The sequence below is a fragment of the Ranitomeya variabilis genome, chromosome 6 (genome assembly GCF_051348905.1).
Source record: "Ranitomeya variabilis isolate aRanVar5 chromosome 6, aRanVar5.hap1, whole genome shotgun sequence".
Lineage (NCBI taxonomy): Eukaryota > Metazoa > Chordata > Amphibia > Anura > Dendrobatidae > Ranitomeya > Ranitomeya variabilis.
In genome coordinates, this window is record NC_135237.1 from 469,946,017 (window position 1) to 469,961,410 (window position 15,394).

A 15,394-nucleotide genomic window follows, 5' to 3' on the forward strand; every position below is an offset into this window, starting at 1 on the left:
GGTGGGATGTGGTCCATGCGGCCGCTGCGTTGCTTGCCCTAACATTGAACGCACCAGCATCTTCTCCAATTCGGAGGGATCCCGTCAATTTACTATTCGGAAGAGAATTACATGTACTAGCAAAAATGTAGTTTATTATGCGGTTTGTCCGTGTAATAAAATCTACATCGGGATGACAACAAGACAGTTTAAGATACGCGTTAGAGAACATGTTTTGGGCATCAACGCAGCGGCCGAAGTGACTGACATTTCCACATTAAAAACGTTATCGCGCCACTTCAGGAATTTTCATAACTGTGATGCCGGCCTCTTAAAAGTAAGGGGCATTGATTCATTGGAAGTGGGTATTCGGGGTGGAGGTACCTTTCAACGTCTCGCCCAGATTGAATCAAGGTGGATTTGGACCTTGAATACGGTCCATCCAGCAGGTTGAACGAGAATATTAGTTATGCCCCATTCTTGTGAGCACTGGTATCTCGTTGCTTACAGGAATATGGTCTGAGATGTGTTGTATTTAGCAATTTGTTTTAATTCTGTTTTTAACTTTCATATTTCTTTCCTAGTTTCGGTTTGTGTTTTACCCCGATTGTTGTGATGCTATACAAGCTGCCTATCTGATGGTGGACCCCGTCTCGGCTGGTGGAAGAATATGAGGCTTGCTACCATGGACTGCAGTTCCATCTTTATTGAAACATAACAGCTTATAGACTGTCCCTTTGACATATGCCGAATCACATTTTGATTGTGATATAATAATATTACTATTGTGGACTAATGACATAATGTGATCATTTTTTGACTATGCAAATATTTTGGCATCTATAATGTGCAATATTTGATTTCTAGTCATATGGACAGTGAGGACATTGGTTGGCTCCCGTTGCACTTTTCGCTGCACTATATGGATTTAGAGTACGGGTGTCGTGCCTTTACAGGATATTTAGTGATTATTATTAATAATTTGTATGGTTGGATTCTACCCTGTTATTGACATAGTGGTGTCTTTCTATGAGTAATGGTGCCATAGCCCGCGCGGTATGTTATGCCCCCTATCCTTTGGTAGTCCATGGTGGCTAGTTGGATACTTAAGACATCTTCGTGCCAGCCTCTGGTTGCATTAATGGTTATTGCGGCTGTGGGTATTATTCACCAGTTCAGACGGGGTAGCTCTGTATCATTTTTTTACATTTAACACTGTTTCACTAGTATACTTAGTTGTTTTTGTGCGAGCGCTTGCCTGCCACACTGCGCGTGCGTGCATTCTGATCTCGGATGGGTGTTGGTGATCACGTGGGGCCCCCGTGGTCTCCTCCCCTCACCGTGGTATCGGTGCGCGCTACGCGTCGGCTGTTGGCATGGCAGCGCTCCTTCACTTCCAGTGCACACGTACTTGATACTTCCGGGGTCATTTCTTTTTAAGACACGAGTCTGCATTTATTCAGTGCCCCCTGACGAAGGTTGTTTACCGAAACGCGCGTTGGGGCGGAGGCGTGTGCCAGGAGAGTCTCCCCTGATTGCGGTGGGTAATTATTTATTATGTGCTCTGTTTATTTTACCATCTGTGTGGTGCTGTTTTTTCTGCGTAATTGAGCATTAGCTGTTATAAGATTGTTTATGGCTGCAGCACTCAGCATGTTCACAGAGCATGATGTAATATCAGTATGTGCCCGGCACTAAGCGTGTTTAATGTTGAGGGGCACACATTTTGTCTAGCCCATCACCTTATAGATTATTGTGACCTCCTGTCACATGCCTCCTGCCATTGCCTTTGCAGCATTGTTTTAGACTTTTTTCTGTATCTTTGCCTCTTTAGACCTGGTGGTGTTAATTTTTAAATAATAAAGTATTTGATGTTTTCTACCATTAGACTCAATATCATCCTTTTTTTGATATATCTATGTAAAAAACTTAGTTGTTTTTTTTTTTAAGTGCAGAATCAAAGTTTTTGTGTCCTATATAAAAAAAATACGAATAAAATAAAAATGCTTCTTCAGATCTGCACCAAAAACTCATTAAATAAGGGGGGAAAAAAACATAACAAAATGCAACTAAAATGAAGTAACCCGAGAAGATTGTTATTGCACAGATTCTTTGTGATATATATTATAGCTTATTGTTGGGTTCTATGTACTTATAACACCATATCTTCCAACTACGCAAAACTTTCCAGTGACTGAGTGTGGAACTACAAGTGCAAGCATGACCTGAGAGAAGATACATTCTCCGGTGTGGTGCGCCCTCTAGTGGCTACGCGCAGTATTAGCAGAGCAGTCTCGCCTCTTCTTTATCACGCCCTCAGTCAGCCACAGCCAATGGGCTCCACCGGAAGGAAACCTTTGACCTGAGGTAAGTCACGTGTCCCTCCATAGTGTTTCCTCGTGTTTCCGCTCGCTTCTTCCCGTGCTGTAGACATGGCGGCCGCCACCATAGAGGACGTGTTGGCCCAAGTGGAGAAAAATGAGGCGGACAAGCTGAAGCTCATCACTGTGACCAAGGAGCTGGAGCTGCAGTTTGACCTGGGGAACCTGCTGGCCATAGACCCCAATCCTCCGGACGGTAAAGCTTTCCGGCAGCAGAACAGAGCCGACTTCCTGCGCGCCCTCGCCCGGGATAACACGCAGCTCCTCATCAATCAGCTGTGGACGCTGCCGACACAGCGGGTGCAGGAGAGTGTGGTGGCGGCATTACCGGAGCCCAGCACCCGCCTGCCCCGGGAGAAGCCGGTGCCCAAGCCCCGGGCGCCCACCCGCTGGGAGGAGTTCGCTAAGCTGAAGGGGATCCAGAAGAAGAAGAATAAGACCAACCTGGTGTGGGATGAGGAGCACAAGGAGTGGCGGCGGCGCTGGGGCTACCAGAGAGCCAAGGATGGCACCAAGGACTGGCTGATCGAGGTACCGGGCAACGCGGACCCCAATGAGGACCAGTTCGCCAAGAGAATGAATGCCAAGAAGGAGCGAGTGGCCAAAAACGAACTGCACCGCCTGAGAAATCTGGCCCGGGCACACAAGGGCAAAGTGCCCGGCGTAGGGCTCACCCCCACCAGCCAGCCTTCCAAGGACGAGCTGGGCAAGGCTTTGTACGTGGCCAAGCGCTCCACCGCCTCGCTGGGCAGATTCCAGGCCAAGCTACCCCAGGAGAAGGAGCCCAAGAACACAGGCAAGAAGAGGAAGTTCCAGCCCCTGCTGGGAGACTTTGGGGCAGAGAGGAGCAAACAGCTGGAGATCCTTAAGATTATGGACAGTAAGAAGCCCAAGATGGATGTCACCAAAGCGGTCAACAAGCAGATGAGGCAGGAGGACGCGGAGGCCTCTGCCAAGAAGAGGAAGAAGTCCTCCAAGAAGGGCAAAGGGGGCAGAGACAGAGGGGGCCCCAAAAAGGGCAAAGGCAAGGCCCCAGCCAGGAGAGGGAAGGGGAAAAGAAAGTAGAAGGGGCTTGTGAACTGCTACCTGCGCCTGTTGGCAATGGGATGACCCCTGTGCCCCCAGCTGCAGGGTTCCTAGGCCGCTTGTAGCTGGGGATGTGGCACCTTCAGCTCTGAACTCACACCTATTATCCACGTTTTGCATTTACAAATGATTTTTGTACTTTTGGAGCTGATAATTATTTATATGGTTAATATGTGCCCCCCACAGCGTGACTCCGACCCCTGGGGCAATAAAGTGTGTCTGATGTCATTCTGTGCCTTAGCCTGATGGCAGTGTGGATGGAAATGTTACAGCCCTTCTATAAGGTGGGAGCGTCCATAGCCAAATGTGTGAGGCCGTGGTTTGGGCTTTCGTCAGATGCTTTCGCTGAACGCTGGTGCTCCTGTGCCAGTTTTTTCTGCATTTAACCCCTTTCCACTGTGCCCAATTAATAACTGTTTTTTTTTTCTGTCAACTCGGCCATATGTGGGCTTGATTTTTTTTTTTTTTTTTTTTTTTCGTGGCAAAGGTGCAGTTTTGAATGACACCATTTATTATACCATAAAATGTGCTGAAACCTGGGGAAAAATCCAAATGTGATGAAATAAAAAATGCAATTCCTCCATTGTTTTCTGTTTTCAGTGTTCATTATCAAATTAATCTGACATCCGTCTGGGTGTAACGACAAGGGTATTCACACTGTAAATTGAATTTACTCCATTGGCATGCCTGTGTTAAAATGAATAAAATCATCTGTTTTCACCCTCCCCAGGTCTAGTGCTGCATCTCCAGCTCTGCAGTGTGACCTCTCCATGGTGAGCAGCAGTGAACCTAGAGAGGAACAATTAATCTGTTATGTGCATGTCAAAGACGTTAAATGGGTTTTTGGTTTTTATCTAATTGTTATAGGTCTGACTTGAAATGACAGAAAAGGCAGAAAAAATTGCCAGTCATATTAACAAGCGTTTAACAAGAAGAGTAAAAAAAACAACAAATAATGGAGGTATATGTGATGTGTATGTTCATTGTAGAAAAAAGTAAAGTCGCACAGCTACCCCACGATCCGAGACCAACTGCAGTCTATCCAAAGCGTGTCACACAGGAGCCTGATATCCAGGTAGAGGTGCCCGCATGAATAAGAGATGCACTCATCAGAAGAAATACAGGAGAATGCGGCAACACTCACCAGTCCAAGTGTGGTTCAATTCCTTTATTGCAGCATATAAAACACAGCCGTCATGTTCGTAGCCCGGGGTGGTGAAGCAGAGAAGGAGGTGAGCAGGATGTGACGACAGCTGTTTCGCGCCTACAATAGCGCTTCCACAGGTCTCACTTGGACTGGTGAGTGTTGCAGCATTCTCCTGTATTTCTTCTGATATGTGATGTGTGTGCAGCACATAAAGTGTATCTATTGACTCCCAGCACACAGATATATCTTTGTCTATAGTTCTAAAAAATATGCCAGAAGTAAACACTAAAATCCCTGTGTCTATACTGTTAGGTTATGTGGACAAAATACAACCCAAGAAGAGTATTGAGACTGACTGACTGTCTCTAAATACTGTATTTTTGGGTTGTATCTTTGATTTTTGCAATTTACAGTTTGTTCATTATTGGTATTTCCTTTTTGTTGGATTTATTTGGACAAAATGTCTTTTTGGGGTAGATTATAAATGGAACCCAGCTGAAAATACGGTAAAAACTATCAAAAATAATGAACACACGCATTGCATTGTCTAATTGACTTGCTGGCCATATGTTCTGTCTTTTGTAACTATTTTGACTTCTGGCGTTGAAATCTGTGAAGCGGCTGAAAGTGACCTGACCATTGTTCAGGCGGCTTCTGTTTGGAGCCTCCAATATCTTTTATATGAAATTAATGATTTAAAAAAAAAAAGCCACCGCAAATGCATCGGAAAGAATGTCAAAGTAGACTCTTCAGGAAATGCATTTTTGGCATCTTCTTTAAAAAAACTGCTGGTATGCCGATGTATAAAATACGCTATGTGCACATCATACCCTTAAGTTGATAACTCAAAAGGGAGATTTACTAAGCAAAAGTCAGAATTCAATCATGTGGTGAACACAAAATCATGCATAGTAATTTTAACCCCTTAGTGACGGGCCAATTTTTTAAAATCTGAACAGTGTATGTAGTAATAACTCTGGAACGCTTCAACATATCCCATTGCTTTTGAGATTTTTTTTTGTGACACATTGTACTTTATGATAATAGTAAATTTAGGCTTACATGTTTTTGTATTCATTTATAAAAATATCAGAAATGTGACATGTAAAAAAAAAACAAATTGGTAATTTTCAAACTTTGAATGATTATCCCTTTAATCCAGATAGCCATACCACAGAAAAACATTAATAAATAACATTTCCCTAGTCTCTTATATCGCAGATCAGTAAAAAGACATATTAGTGGTCACTAAGGGGTTAAAGTGTTCATAAAAAATTGTTATGGGTAATGGGAGTCACATACACCCAACTCATAAGCATGCACCATTTTTTTTTCTGCATGCAGATTGCTGCCGGTTTGTTTTTTTTTTCTTCACACAATGGGCAAGTTTTCCTAAAGGGCTTGTACACAGATTTCAAATATTTTCCTAATGATTGGAGAAAGGAGGAAGAATTTCTCCTGGCATCCTTATCTAGTGTGGATATTATCTGTTTCAGTGGTAGCCCCCTGCCTAATGTTATCTGGAGACCAGTGGGGGGGGCACAGTACCAAGTGGAGAGGAGATATCATCTTACAGTGGTTTGTTTTTCCCTCCTCGCTTCCTTTCTCACCCATTAAGAAATTGTTTGAAAATCTAAATTAGGGCTCATTTCCACTTACGAGAAACAAGTCTGTGTCTCGCATGTGGAAACCAAGCTGTGGCGCCGGCACTTGGGAGCGGAGCATGCAGCTCCATGTGTTCCTATGCGGCCGCACGCCCCGCTCTGGAGTGCCGGCGCCACAGCTTGGTTTCCACATGCGAGACACGGACGTGTTTCTCACAAGTGGAAATGAGCCCTTAGACACGTTCTTCAATACTTCTAGGTTGTATCAATGTAGGAGCTGGTGTAAATGACAGACATTGGGGACATTTCTTTACACTGGTGCATGAGCATGGTGCCGGCCTCTGCCCCAGAGCAGTGTTTACCAGATTGATCAGGAGGGTCCACATCTTAGGCTATTGTGCCCACGTTGTGTTTTTGTTTTTAAGCGTTTTTGCTGTGATTTTCCGTGGCGGAAATGCTTAAAAAAAACAGTTACAAACAGCATCCCATTAATTACTAATGCATTCCGCAAATGTACCCATGCTGTGTTTTTTTTTCTGTGGCGGAAAGGCATCACACCCATAGACATATATTTGAAAAACGCATCAAACACGTAAAAACGTGTCTAAATCCGCATGCGTTTTTCCTGCCAAGGGTATGCAGAATTGAAGCAGAAAATTCTGCTTCTATTCTGCAACGTGGGCACATAGCCTTAATTTCGTTCAGGCAAAAAAACACCCAAGTTGGACTTAGTTTGGTATGACGGAAGACCTGGTCGCTGTCTTTGGTTTACTGCTGGGATTTTAGCCTAAATAATGTTCAAAGTATAATAGACTTCCAATCTGCAGTCAGGAAGACTACTAACTGTGCCAAGATTGGTTCTGTCAACTTTAGATAAATCAGTAATGCCCATTAGGGTAGTTTCGCATAAGCTTATAACTAGTGGTGAGCGAGTGTACTCGTTGCTCGGGTTTTCCCCAGCACGCTCGGGTGGTCTCCAAGTATTTGTTAGTCCTCAGAGATTTAGTTTTTGTCAATGCAGCTGCATGATTTACGGCTGCTAGCCAGCCTGAGTACATGTGGGAGTTCCCTAGCAACCAGGCAATCCTCACGTACTCAGGCTGGCTAGCAGCCATAAATCATGCAGCTGCATTAACAAAAACTAAATCTCTGAGCACTAACAAATACTCGGAGACCACCCGAGCAACGAAAACCCGAGCAATGAGTATATTCGCTCATCTCTACTTATAACAAAAAAAAAAGTTCAGTTTCTATCCAGAAAACTTGGACGGTTGTTTTCTCACTTGTCATGTGTGCAGTCTGCATACAATCCATTTTTCACAGCAGCAGCTATTAATGATTCACAAGAAAGTAGCAGAGGAAGCTGTAAGAACTGCAATGTATCCTTAGGAGAGGTCATCAGTATCTGATATGTGGTGGCGCAGGTGTCGCACACCCACCTATCAGCTGTTCCTGGCGCATCTGGATGTGCTGCATAGTGGCTGCGCATCTGCCACCTATGGATTTGAATTGGGACGGAAGTGCAGTACTCAGCCACGGTCATTATTCTGTATACACAGCTGTGTAACTCCGCATATCTGGACACAAATGGCATCGAGGACCAGCTGATCAGCAGGGGTGCTGGGTGTCGCACACCACCCGACTACATATTGTCTATACTAAGGATAGGGCATCCATTTAAAATTCCTAGACAATGTGTCTAAGGCCGGGGTCACACTTGCGAGTACAATGCGAGAAACTCGCATGAGTCTCACATCAATACCTGGCACTGCCGCCGACACTTGGGACCAGAGTGTCCATCTGCATAGAAATACAGCGTGTATAGAAATACATGCAGCCGCACGCTCTGTTCCTGAGTGCTGGCGGCAGTGCCGGGTATTGATGCGAGAGACTCGTGAGTTTCTCGCAATATACTCGCAAGTGTGACCCCGGGCCTAAGGTATATCATTGGAGCCATGCTTACATTCTATGGACAGAAGTGCTGGTGAGTGTGTGAGGAGAATGGCCAATCTGAGAATCCACCATTGATCCCTTTCTAGCAGTCTAAGGGTATGTGCACACGTCGTCTTCAGGCGGATTCTGGGCAGAAAAAAGTTGCCTCATAAAACAGACATAATGCACAACAATGTCAAAATGACAATGCTGTGGGCATGGTCCTTAAAGGGAGCCCGCTCCCAGAAAAAGCTATTAACATTCAGATATGGGGTTAATCTGCTGGTTAATAATGTTGTTATCCTGGCCGACACCCGAACTATGCGGGGAGAACACAAGCTTTATTCCACCCTGGAAGCATTCAGGTTTCAGTCACTGTTTTAGCGGTGGCTATAACTGCGCCCCAAGCCCAATGCCGAAAAGTCAGTCCGGGCCGGAGGCACATTACAGCCGCTGCTCTCTATTCTCGGAGCGGTGACTGAATCCGGCATGCTGCTCGGGGAATAAAGTTAATTTTCTCCCCGCAGTGTTTGGGTAAGGGCAGTTTATTAACGCCATTAACCTGCAGATTATCCCCATAGCAGCAGGTTAAGGCTATGTGCACACGTTCAGGATTTCTTGCAGAAATTTCCTGAAGAAAACCATACATTTTCTGCAAGAAATCCGCATGTGTGTTTTTCACATTTTTTGCGTTTTTTTCCCGGAGGTTCCCAATGCAATAATATAGTGGGAAATCCGCAAAATTAGTGAACATGCTGCGTTTTTTTACCACGATGTGTTTTTTTTGCGGAAAAAAATGCAACATATGCACAAAAATTGCGGAATGCATTATAAATGATGGGATGCATATGTATGCGTTTTTTAAAGTGTTTTTATCGCATTTTTTTATAGCGGGAAAAACACGAAAAATCCTGAACGTGTGCACACAGCCTAAGGCTATGTGCACACGTAGGGAAAGAGGTGCAGAATTTTCTGCACAAAATCCGCATCTCCTGGCAGAATCCGCAGCTGCGGTTTTTATGCGGAATTGATGCGGATTTTCTGTGGTTTTTGCCACTGTGGATTTTTATCATGGAGGGGTGCAGAAATGCTGCAGATCCACACAAAAGCAGTGACATGCACTTCTTTGAAATCCGCACTGATTTTTCCGCACAGCTTTTTCTTTATCCCATTGAATAACATTGTATTGTAAATCACTGCGGATCTGCAGCATTTCTGCGCGAAAGAATCCACTGCGGATCCGCAGGAAATCCGCATCGTGTGCACATAGCCTAATAGTGTGTTTTGCTTTCTGGTGACAGGTTCCTTTAAGTCACTTCTTTTAACCATTTCAGGGTTCATTTTTTGGCTACAGAATGCATTAAAGTTCAATGTACAGGAAGCGAAGAGCCTGTGAAAGGAAAATGGAGCAAAATTTGTAATGAAATCTAATTACAAAAATAATTTTTAGGGCAAAATATTTACATTTAGGTAAAAAAAAAATGTAACCAACCCTATTCTAAGGCTATGTGCCCACGTTCAGGATTGTTTGCAGAATTTTCTTGATCAAAACCGGACTCCTTTTGCAGGAAATCCGCTTGCGTATTTTTTTTGCGTTTTTCTGGCGTATTTTTCCGGAGCATCCCACTACTATATTATATAGTGGCAAATCCAGAGATAGCCTAACCGACCAGCTTCTTTTTTATGTCCCTGTTCTTATTCTTTGTCGGATCTGCATTAGTAATTCTGTTCCCCACTGTTCATTTATCCATGACCACACAGCTTATCCCCAGGACAAGGAATGTACAGCACATTTTGCTTGTAATATACGAGGAGTGCGCTCCCACATGGGGAAATGCAGTGAGATCTTGTTGCTGAAAAGGTGTGATTATTTTATTTTTTTTCATATGGGTGACGTGTGATGACATCCACAGCACCGACCACACTGCAGACGACACTGTGCTTTATTGGGTCTCCAGCCTGAGATGTGAGAGCCCTCAGTAGCCAGCAGTGCAGGGACTGAGTCCATAGTGGCCGGTGCTGTCCTGTGACTAGTGGCCTACAGTGGGGGAGTATACCACAGATCACATTACTGCCAGTGAGGAAACACCAGCACTGAATGCTGGGAAAGGCAGAGCTTTCCAGTGAGGCGGGCGAGGAGGAAGCAGGATTTGCCGTCTTGTCCTATAATCACACACAACTTTGGCTTCAGGTATTCCTATCCGCAGTCTGTCTCCTATTCTCTGCCTCAGTGTAATATACAGCAATGTGACGTCAACTGAGGAATATAGGAAGCAGATTAGTGAACGAGCTCAAACAGGACATGACTGAGGAAACCTATATATTGTGTGGACATACTGCATCTGTCTGTGTGCTTACTAGCCGTTAGTGATGAGCAGACGTGCTGGGATAAGGTGTTATCTGAGCATGCTCAAGTGCTAACCGAGTCTCGAAAAATCTGCACGTCCCTGCGCCTGCATGTCTCTGTTCGACAGCCGCAACACATGCAGCCGCGGGGACTCAAACATATTTTTCGAGCACGCCGAAGACACTCAGCACGCGAGCATGGTCAGATAACACCTTATCCCAGCACGTTTGCTCAACACTACGAGCCTTATGTTTTGGTTGGACACAATAGCTGGACTTTATAGCTGTAAAATATTATCACTTGGTTTAGTTTGAAAAGCCAGTTTCTTCCCATGACATATAACCATTGACTGAGGCAGCAGAGTGGTACTAGGAGGCAAAGACATTTAGAGGCCGTAGGCAGCATGTGACTACCTGATCCCATAACGGACAAGTGTCCAGGACTTGGCAAGAAAAGTCCTGGACCCCCGTCCTGTCCCAGAACACAACACTTCTGGTATTCTGCAGTGCGATCTGTGACTTTCTTATGGCTCTTGATTGACACATAAACGTCCCTGTCAGTGTACAGAGCACTGCGAGATCATTAGGAGCGGCGTCGTGTCATGTTGGCATAACTGGGCACTGCAGTGTGATTGGAACTATTGGATGCGATGCAGCTGGCACAATCAGATGGACACGTCTGGTTCTGTACATATGCTCAACGGAGCCATGGACTTCAACTATCTGAACTCAGTTCAGACTCCAGCTGAAGTCTTTTTTTTTTTCCATACTTGTCATTAAGGTCAGAAATAACAGCACTAATGTTTCTGACTTCAAGGAAGGCTACGACCAAAAAAGAAAAAAAAAAACTCCAAATCCAAAATTGCATATCTTGAACTCCTTTGGATAATTGGGCCAATGTAATAATTTTGTGTGTTTTGTTTTTTTTTTGTCACTTTTCTTTTTTTGTCTCGTGGAATTAATTTATTTTATTTTTTGTGCCAAATTCTTCAAAATGATGTGTGCGGTTCATGAATTGCCCAAAATAAAAAATGCTCTTCATTTTTGTCTGAAACCTTTTTTGCAACTTGTTTGAGCAAAACGTTCCGTGTTCCGCTAAAATTCTGCAAAATTTGTGGAAAGAAATTAGACAAACCCTGCTGTACCAGCTCTTCAAACCCACAGAGCCGACACGGTAACGCTGCCTTGTGTCCTTACTGGAGGAGTTACTGCTGTTGGTACTATATACATGAGGCCCACAATAGTAGTAGTAAGTGCGATCCTCCAAAGCACTGAGAGAGGGATACCTGCACTGAAAATGAACATGCTCCTGAGAGGCCGCTCCTGAGAGGCCTCCTCCTCACCTGCCAGAATTCATACACCCCGGCTGGGTGCCATAATGGAGTACAGAAAAGTCAGACACGCAGACTAAGGGTTAGTTTAGATGCCGGTACCATCAGTCTGTTTGCACCATGGATCTCACATGGGCAGCACAAGGACCCTCTATATCCAGTGTGCCATTGCTCATTGTCCGATTTCACAACTTTCACTCGTTTGATCTGAATAATGCATAGAATCAGAGGCCCAGTAAAACCAAAAAATACTCTGTTGCAAAAAATATCAGTAATCAGCAAGTGCTAATACAGTCATATGAAAAAGTTTGGGCACCCCTATTAATCTTAAGCTTAATGTTTTATAAAAATTGTTTTTTTGCAACAGCTATTTCAGTTTCATATATCTAATAACTGTTGGACACAGTAATGTTTCTGCCTTGAAATGAGGTTTATTGTACTAACAGAAAATGTGCAATCTGCATTCAAACAAAAGTTGACAGGTGCATAAGTATGGGCACCCTTATCATTTTCTTGTTTTAAATACTCCTACCTACTTTTTACTGACTTACTAAAGCACTTTTTTTGGTTTTGTAACCTCATTGAGCTTTGAACTTCATAGCCAGGTGTATGCAATCATGAGAAAAGCTACTTAAAGTGGCCACTTGCAAGTTGGTCTCCTGTTTGAATCTCCTCCGAAGAGTTGCATCATGGACTCCTCAAAACAACTGTCAAATGATCTGAAAACAAAGATTATTCAACATAGTTGTTCAGGGGAAGGATACAAAAAGCTGTCTCAGAGGTTTAACCTGTCAATTTCCACTGTGAGGAACATAGTAAGGAAATGGAAGAACACAGGTACAGTTCTTGTTAAGGCCAGAAGTGGCAGGCCAAGAAAAACATCAGAAAGGCAGAGAAGAAGAATGGTGAGATCAGTCAAGGACAATCCTCAGACCACCTCCAGAGAGCTGCAGCTTCAACTTGCTGCAGATGGTGTCACTGTGCATCGGTCAACTATACAAAGCACGTTGCACAAGGAGAAGCTGTATGGGAGAGTGATGCGAAAGAAGCCATTTCTGCAAGCACACCACAAACAGAGTCGGCTGAGGTATGCAAAAGCACATTTGGAGAAGCCAATTTCTTTTTGGAAGAAGGTTCTGTGGACTGATGAAACCAAGATTGAGTTGTTTGGTAATACAAAAAGGCGTTATGCATGGCAGCAAAAAAACAGTGCGTTGTATAGTTGACCGATGCACAGTGACATCATCTGCAGCAAGTTGATGCTGCAGCTCTCTGGAGATGGTCTGAGGATTGTCCTTGACTGATCTCACCATTCTTCTTCTCTGCCTTTCTGATGTTTTTCTTGGCCTGCCACTTCTGGCCTTAACAAGAACTGTACCTGTGTTCTTCCATTTCCTTACTATGTTCCTCACAGTGGAAATTGACAGGTTAAATCTCTGAGACAGCTTTTTGTATCCTTCCCCTGAACGACTATGTTGAATAATCTTTGTTTTCAGATCATTTGACAGTTGTTTTGAGGAGTCCATGATGCCACTCTTCGGAGGAGATTCAAACAGGAGAACAACTTGCAATTGGCCGCTTTAAGTAGCTTTTCTCATGATTGCATACACCTAGCTATGAAGTTCAAAGCTCAATGAGGTTACAAAACCAAAAAAAGTGCTTTAGTAAGTCAGTAAAAAGTAGGTAGGAGTATTTAAAACAAGAAAATGATAAGGGTGCCCATACTTATGCACCTGTCAAATTTTGTTTGAATGCAGATTGCACATTTTCTGTTAGTACAATAAACCTCATTTCAAGGCAGAAACATTACTGTGTCCAACAGTTATTAGATATATGAAACTGAAATAGCTGTTGCAAAAAAAAAACAATTTTTATAAAACATTAAGGTTAAGATTAATAGGGGTGCCCAAACTTTTTCATATAACTGTAAAAGGATGGAAAAACACAGGGTATTTGGTTAATACGTTTTTTGCAAAAAATGTGTATTAAGCCGCTCTACCAAACATCAAGGTATACCCGTATTAGAGCAGTCCTTACTCATGTATGTAATCCCTATCTGATGTATTTAAAAACCTGGTCATATGTATAGTACCTGTATGAGCAGGATTCAGAAAGGTAATGCCCAATGTGGAAACGCAGCATAGAACGGCTATTATGTGCACGGCTCACAAGGAGTGGTGGAAACCTCCCTAGTCTTATACAAACAAGTGTGCCCGGCTCGTGTGTTTCTGTTCCTCCATTTTGAATAAAGCTGTAAAAATAAGCGTGACCTAAGCTTGATGACCTGTGGTTGGTGTAGAAAACATCTGACAAGAGTGAAATCCCTACGGTAGGGTTCACACAAAGCAGTCATGGTGCGTTTATTTGCAGCAATCGTAACAGAACTGTAACGTTTTTATCACAATTTCAGCACAAAAAACCCACATAAGGTAAATTTAGAAATGGAAAGTATAACATAATGCACTTAAAATACAAAACACTAAAGGAGCACTGATCGACTTGCTGCTTTGTTGACCTGCGCTGGTTACAAGCAATTGCTCTACCATTATTAACCCCTGCAGGTTATCGTGGGAACACTGCTGCAGCATAAGGCCGTGATATCCAATATTATGGTAAAATGTCTGTTTTTTTTGTTTTGTTTTTAGTGACTGTTGTATTGAGCATTACTCGGGGAGAGTCTTCAGATCAGCCCTGTCTGTACCATAATGGCTGCTGGACGGGACAAAGTGGTTCACCTGCTGAGACTACTGCACGGAGCGTCGTAAGCCTCTCACTTAATAGATTTCTGTTCAGCCGTATGAATGTGCGCTCTCTGCATTTATTTTACCTGTCATAAAATTAAAAAGCTGTTCACACGCTGAGTTTTTGCCAAATTTTTTCCTCATGTTTTTCAAAGGTAAAAAAGCTGCACCTTACAGTGCCAGCAAAGTGAATGAGATTTCTGAAATATCCTACACGTGCCTCTTATTTTTTGCGGATATGACCCATTAGAGCATTTTTTAGCATATCAATTCTTAGAGCGATTTGCAGTATTTTTTATCCATTCATATTAATGGGGAAGAAACGTATGTAAAAAATGCTCATGTTTATGCCGAAAAATCTGCTTCAAATACTTAACGTGTGTACAAACCCTTAGGACTCATGCTTGTGGTTTTACTGGAACTCTATTTTGTCCAGGTGCAAATCCTTTGAATCTTCATATGCTTTTAGCAGATTTTATGTAGACAGTTAAGATAAGTGTGTACAGGGACTGGTAGGGGAAAAAAAAATCATCAAACACGTGGACTCTGATGGCGCCTGTACGGCACTGCATGGGGGCTACGCGGGGTCTGTACCGTGTACTAGCCCTGACGCTCTGGTCATACTGGTCATACCAGGTTTTTGACAGATCTGCTTCTTAAGGCTCATTCTGGATTAGAAAGAGACTACATTGTTTTGTTTTTTGAAAAAAAAGTAGCCTTGCCTGTCCTTCTTTTTCTATTGTAGGTGCAGATGTCCAGCCCATTCTCACACTTACTCCCAAGGTAGGAATTGAACCCCATAAGATAAACTTGAACCCAATAGTCTTAAAGGAAAAACAAGCACATC

The 15,394-nt window shown here is 43.4% G+C and overlaps 2 protein-coding genes across 5 annotated transcripts in view; both read left to right on the forward strand.

The window, feature by feature from the left end:
- Window positions 1-2,310: 2,310 nt before the first annotated feature.
- The window catches only part of ADHFE1 (alcohol dehydrogenase iron containing 1), a 47,448-nt gene continuing 34,364 nt past the window's right edge, over window positions 2,311-15,394 (forward strand). For 3 of the 4 annotated variants that reach the window (XM_077270591.1, XM_077270590.1, XM_077270588.1), the window contains exons 1-3: window positions 10,187-10,320; window positions 14,452-14,567; window positions 15,293-15,330. In XM_077270591.1, coding sequence (XP_077126706.1) covers window positions 14,512-14,567; window positions 15,293-15,330 — 94 coding nt within the window. In that variant the 5' untranslated portion in view covers window positions 10,187-10,320; window positions 14,452-14,511. Of the gene's footprint in view, window positions 2,347-10,186; window positions 10,321-14,451; window positions 14,568-15,292; window positions 15,331-15,394 lie in introns of those variants that run through there. The other variant, XM_077270592.1, reaches the window with a different exon arrangement.
- On the forward strand, window positions 2,357-4,027 carry RRS1 (regulator of ribosome synthesis 1). Its single transcript, XM_077270593.1, has one exon. It carries the CDS (start codon window positions 2,412-2,414, stop codon window positions 3,423-3,425), a length of 1,014 nt encoding a protein of 337 aa, XP_077126708.1. The 5' UTR covers window positions 2,357-2,411; the 3' UTR covers window positions 3,426-4,027.

Bases quoted from the DNA above. Each gene is read 5' to 3' on its own strand.
- RRS1 (XM_077270593.1), top strand. From the start codon at position 2,412: ATGGCGGCCGCCACCATAGAGGACGTGTTGGCCCAAGTGGAGAAAAAT.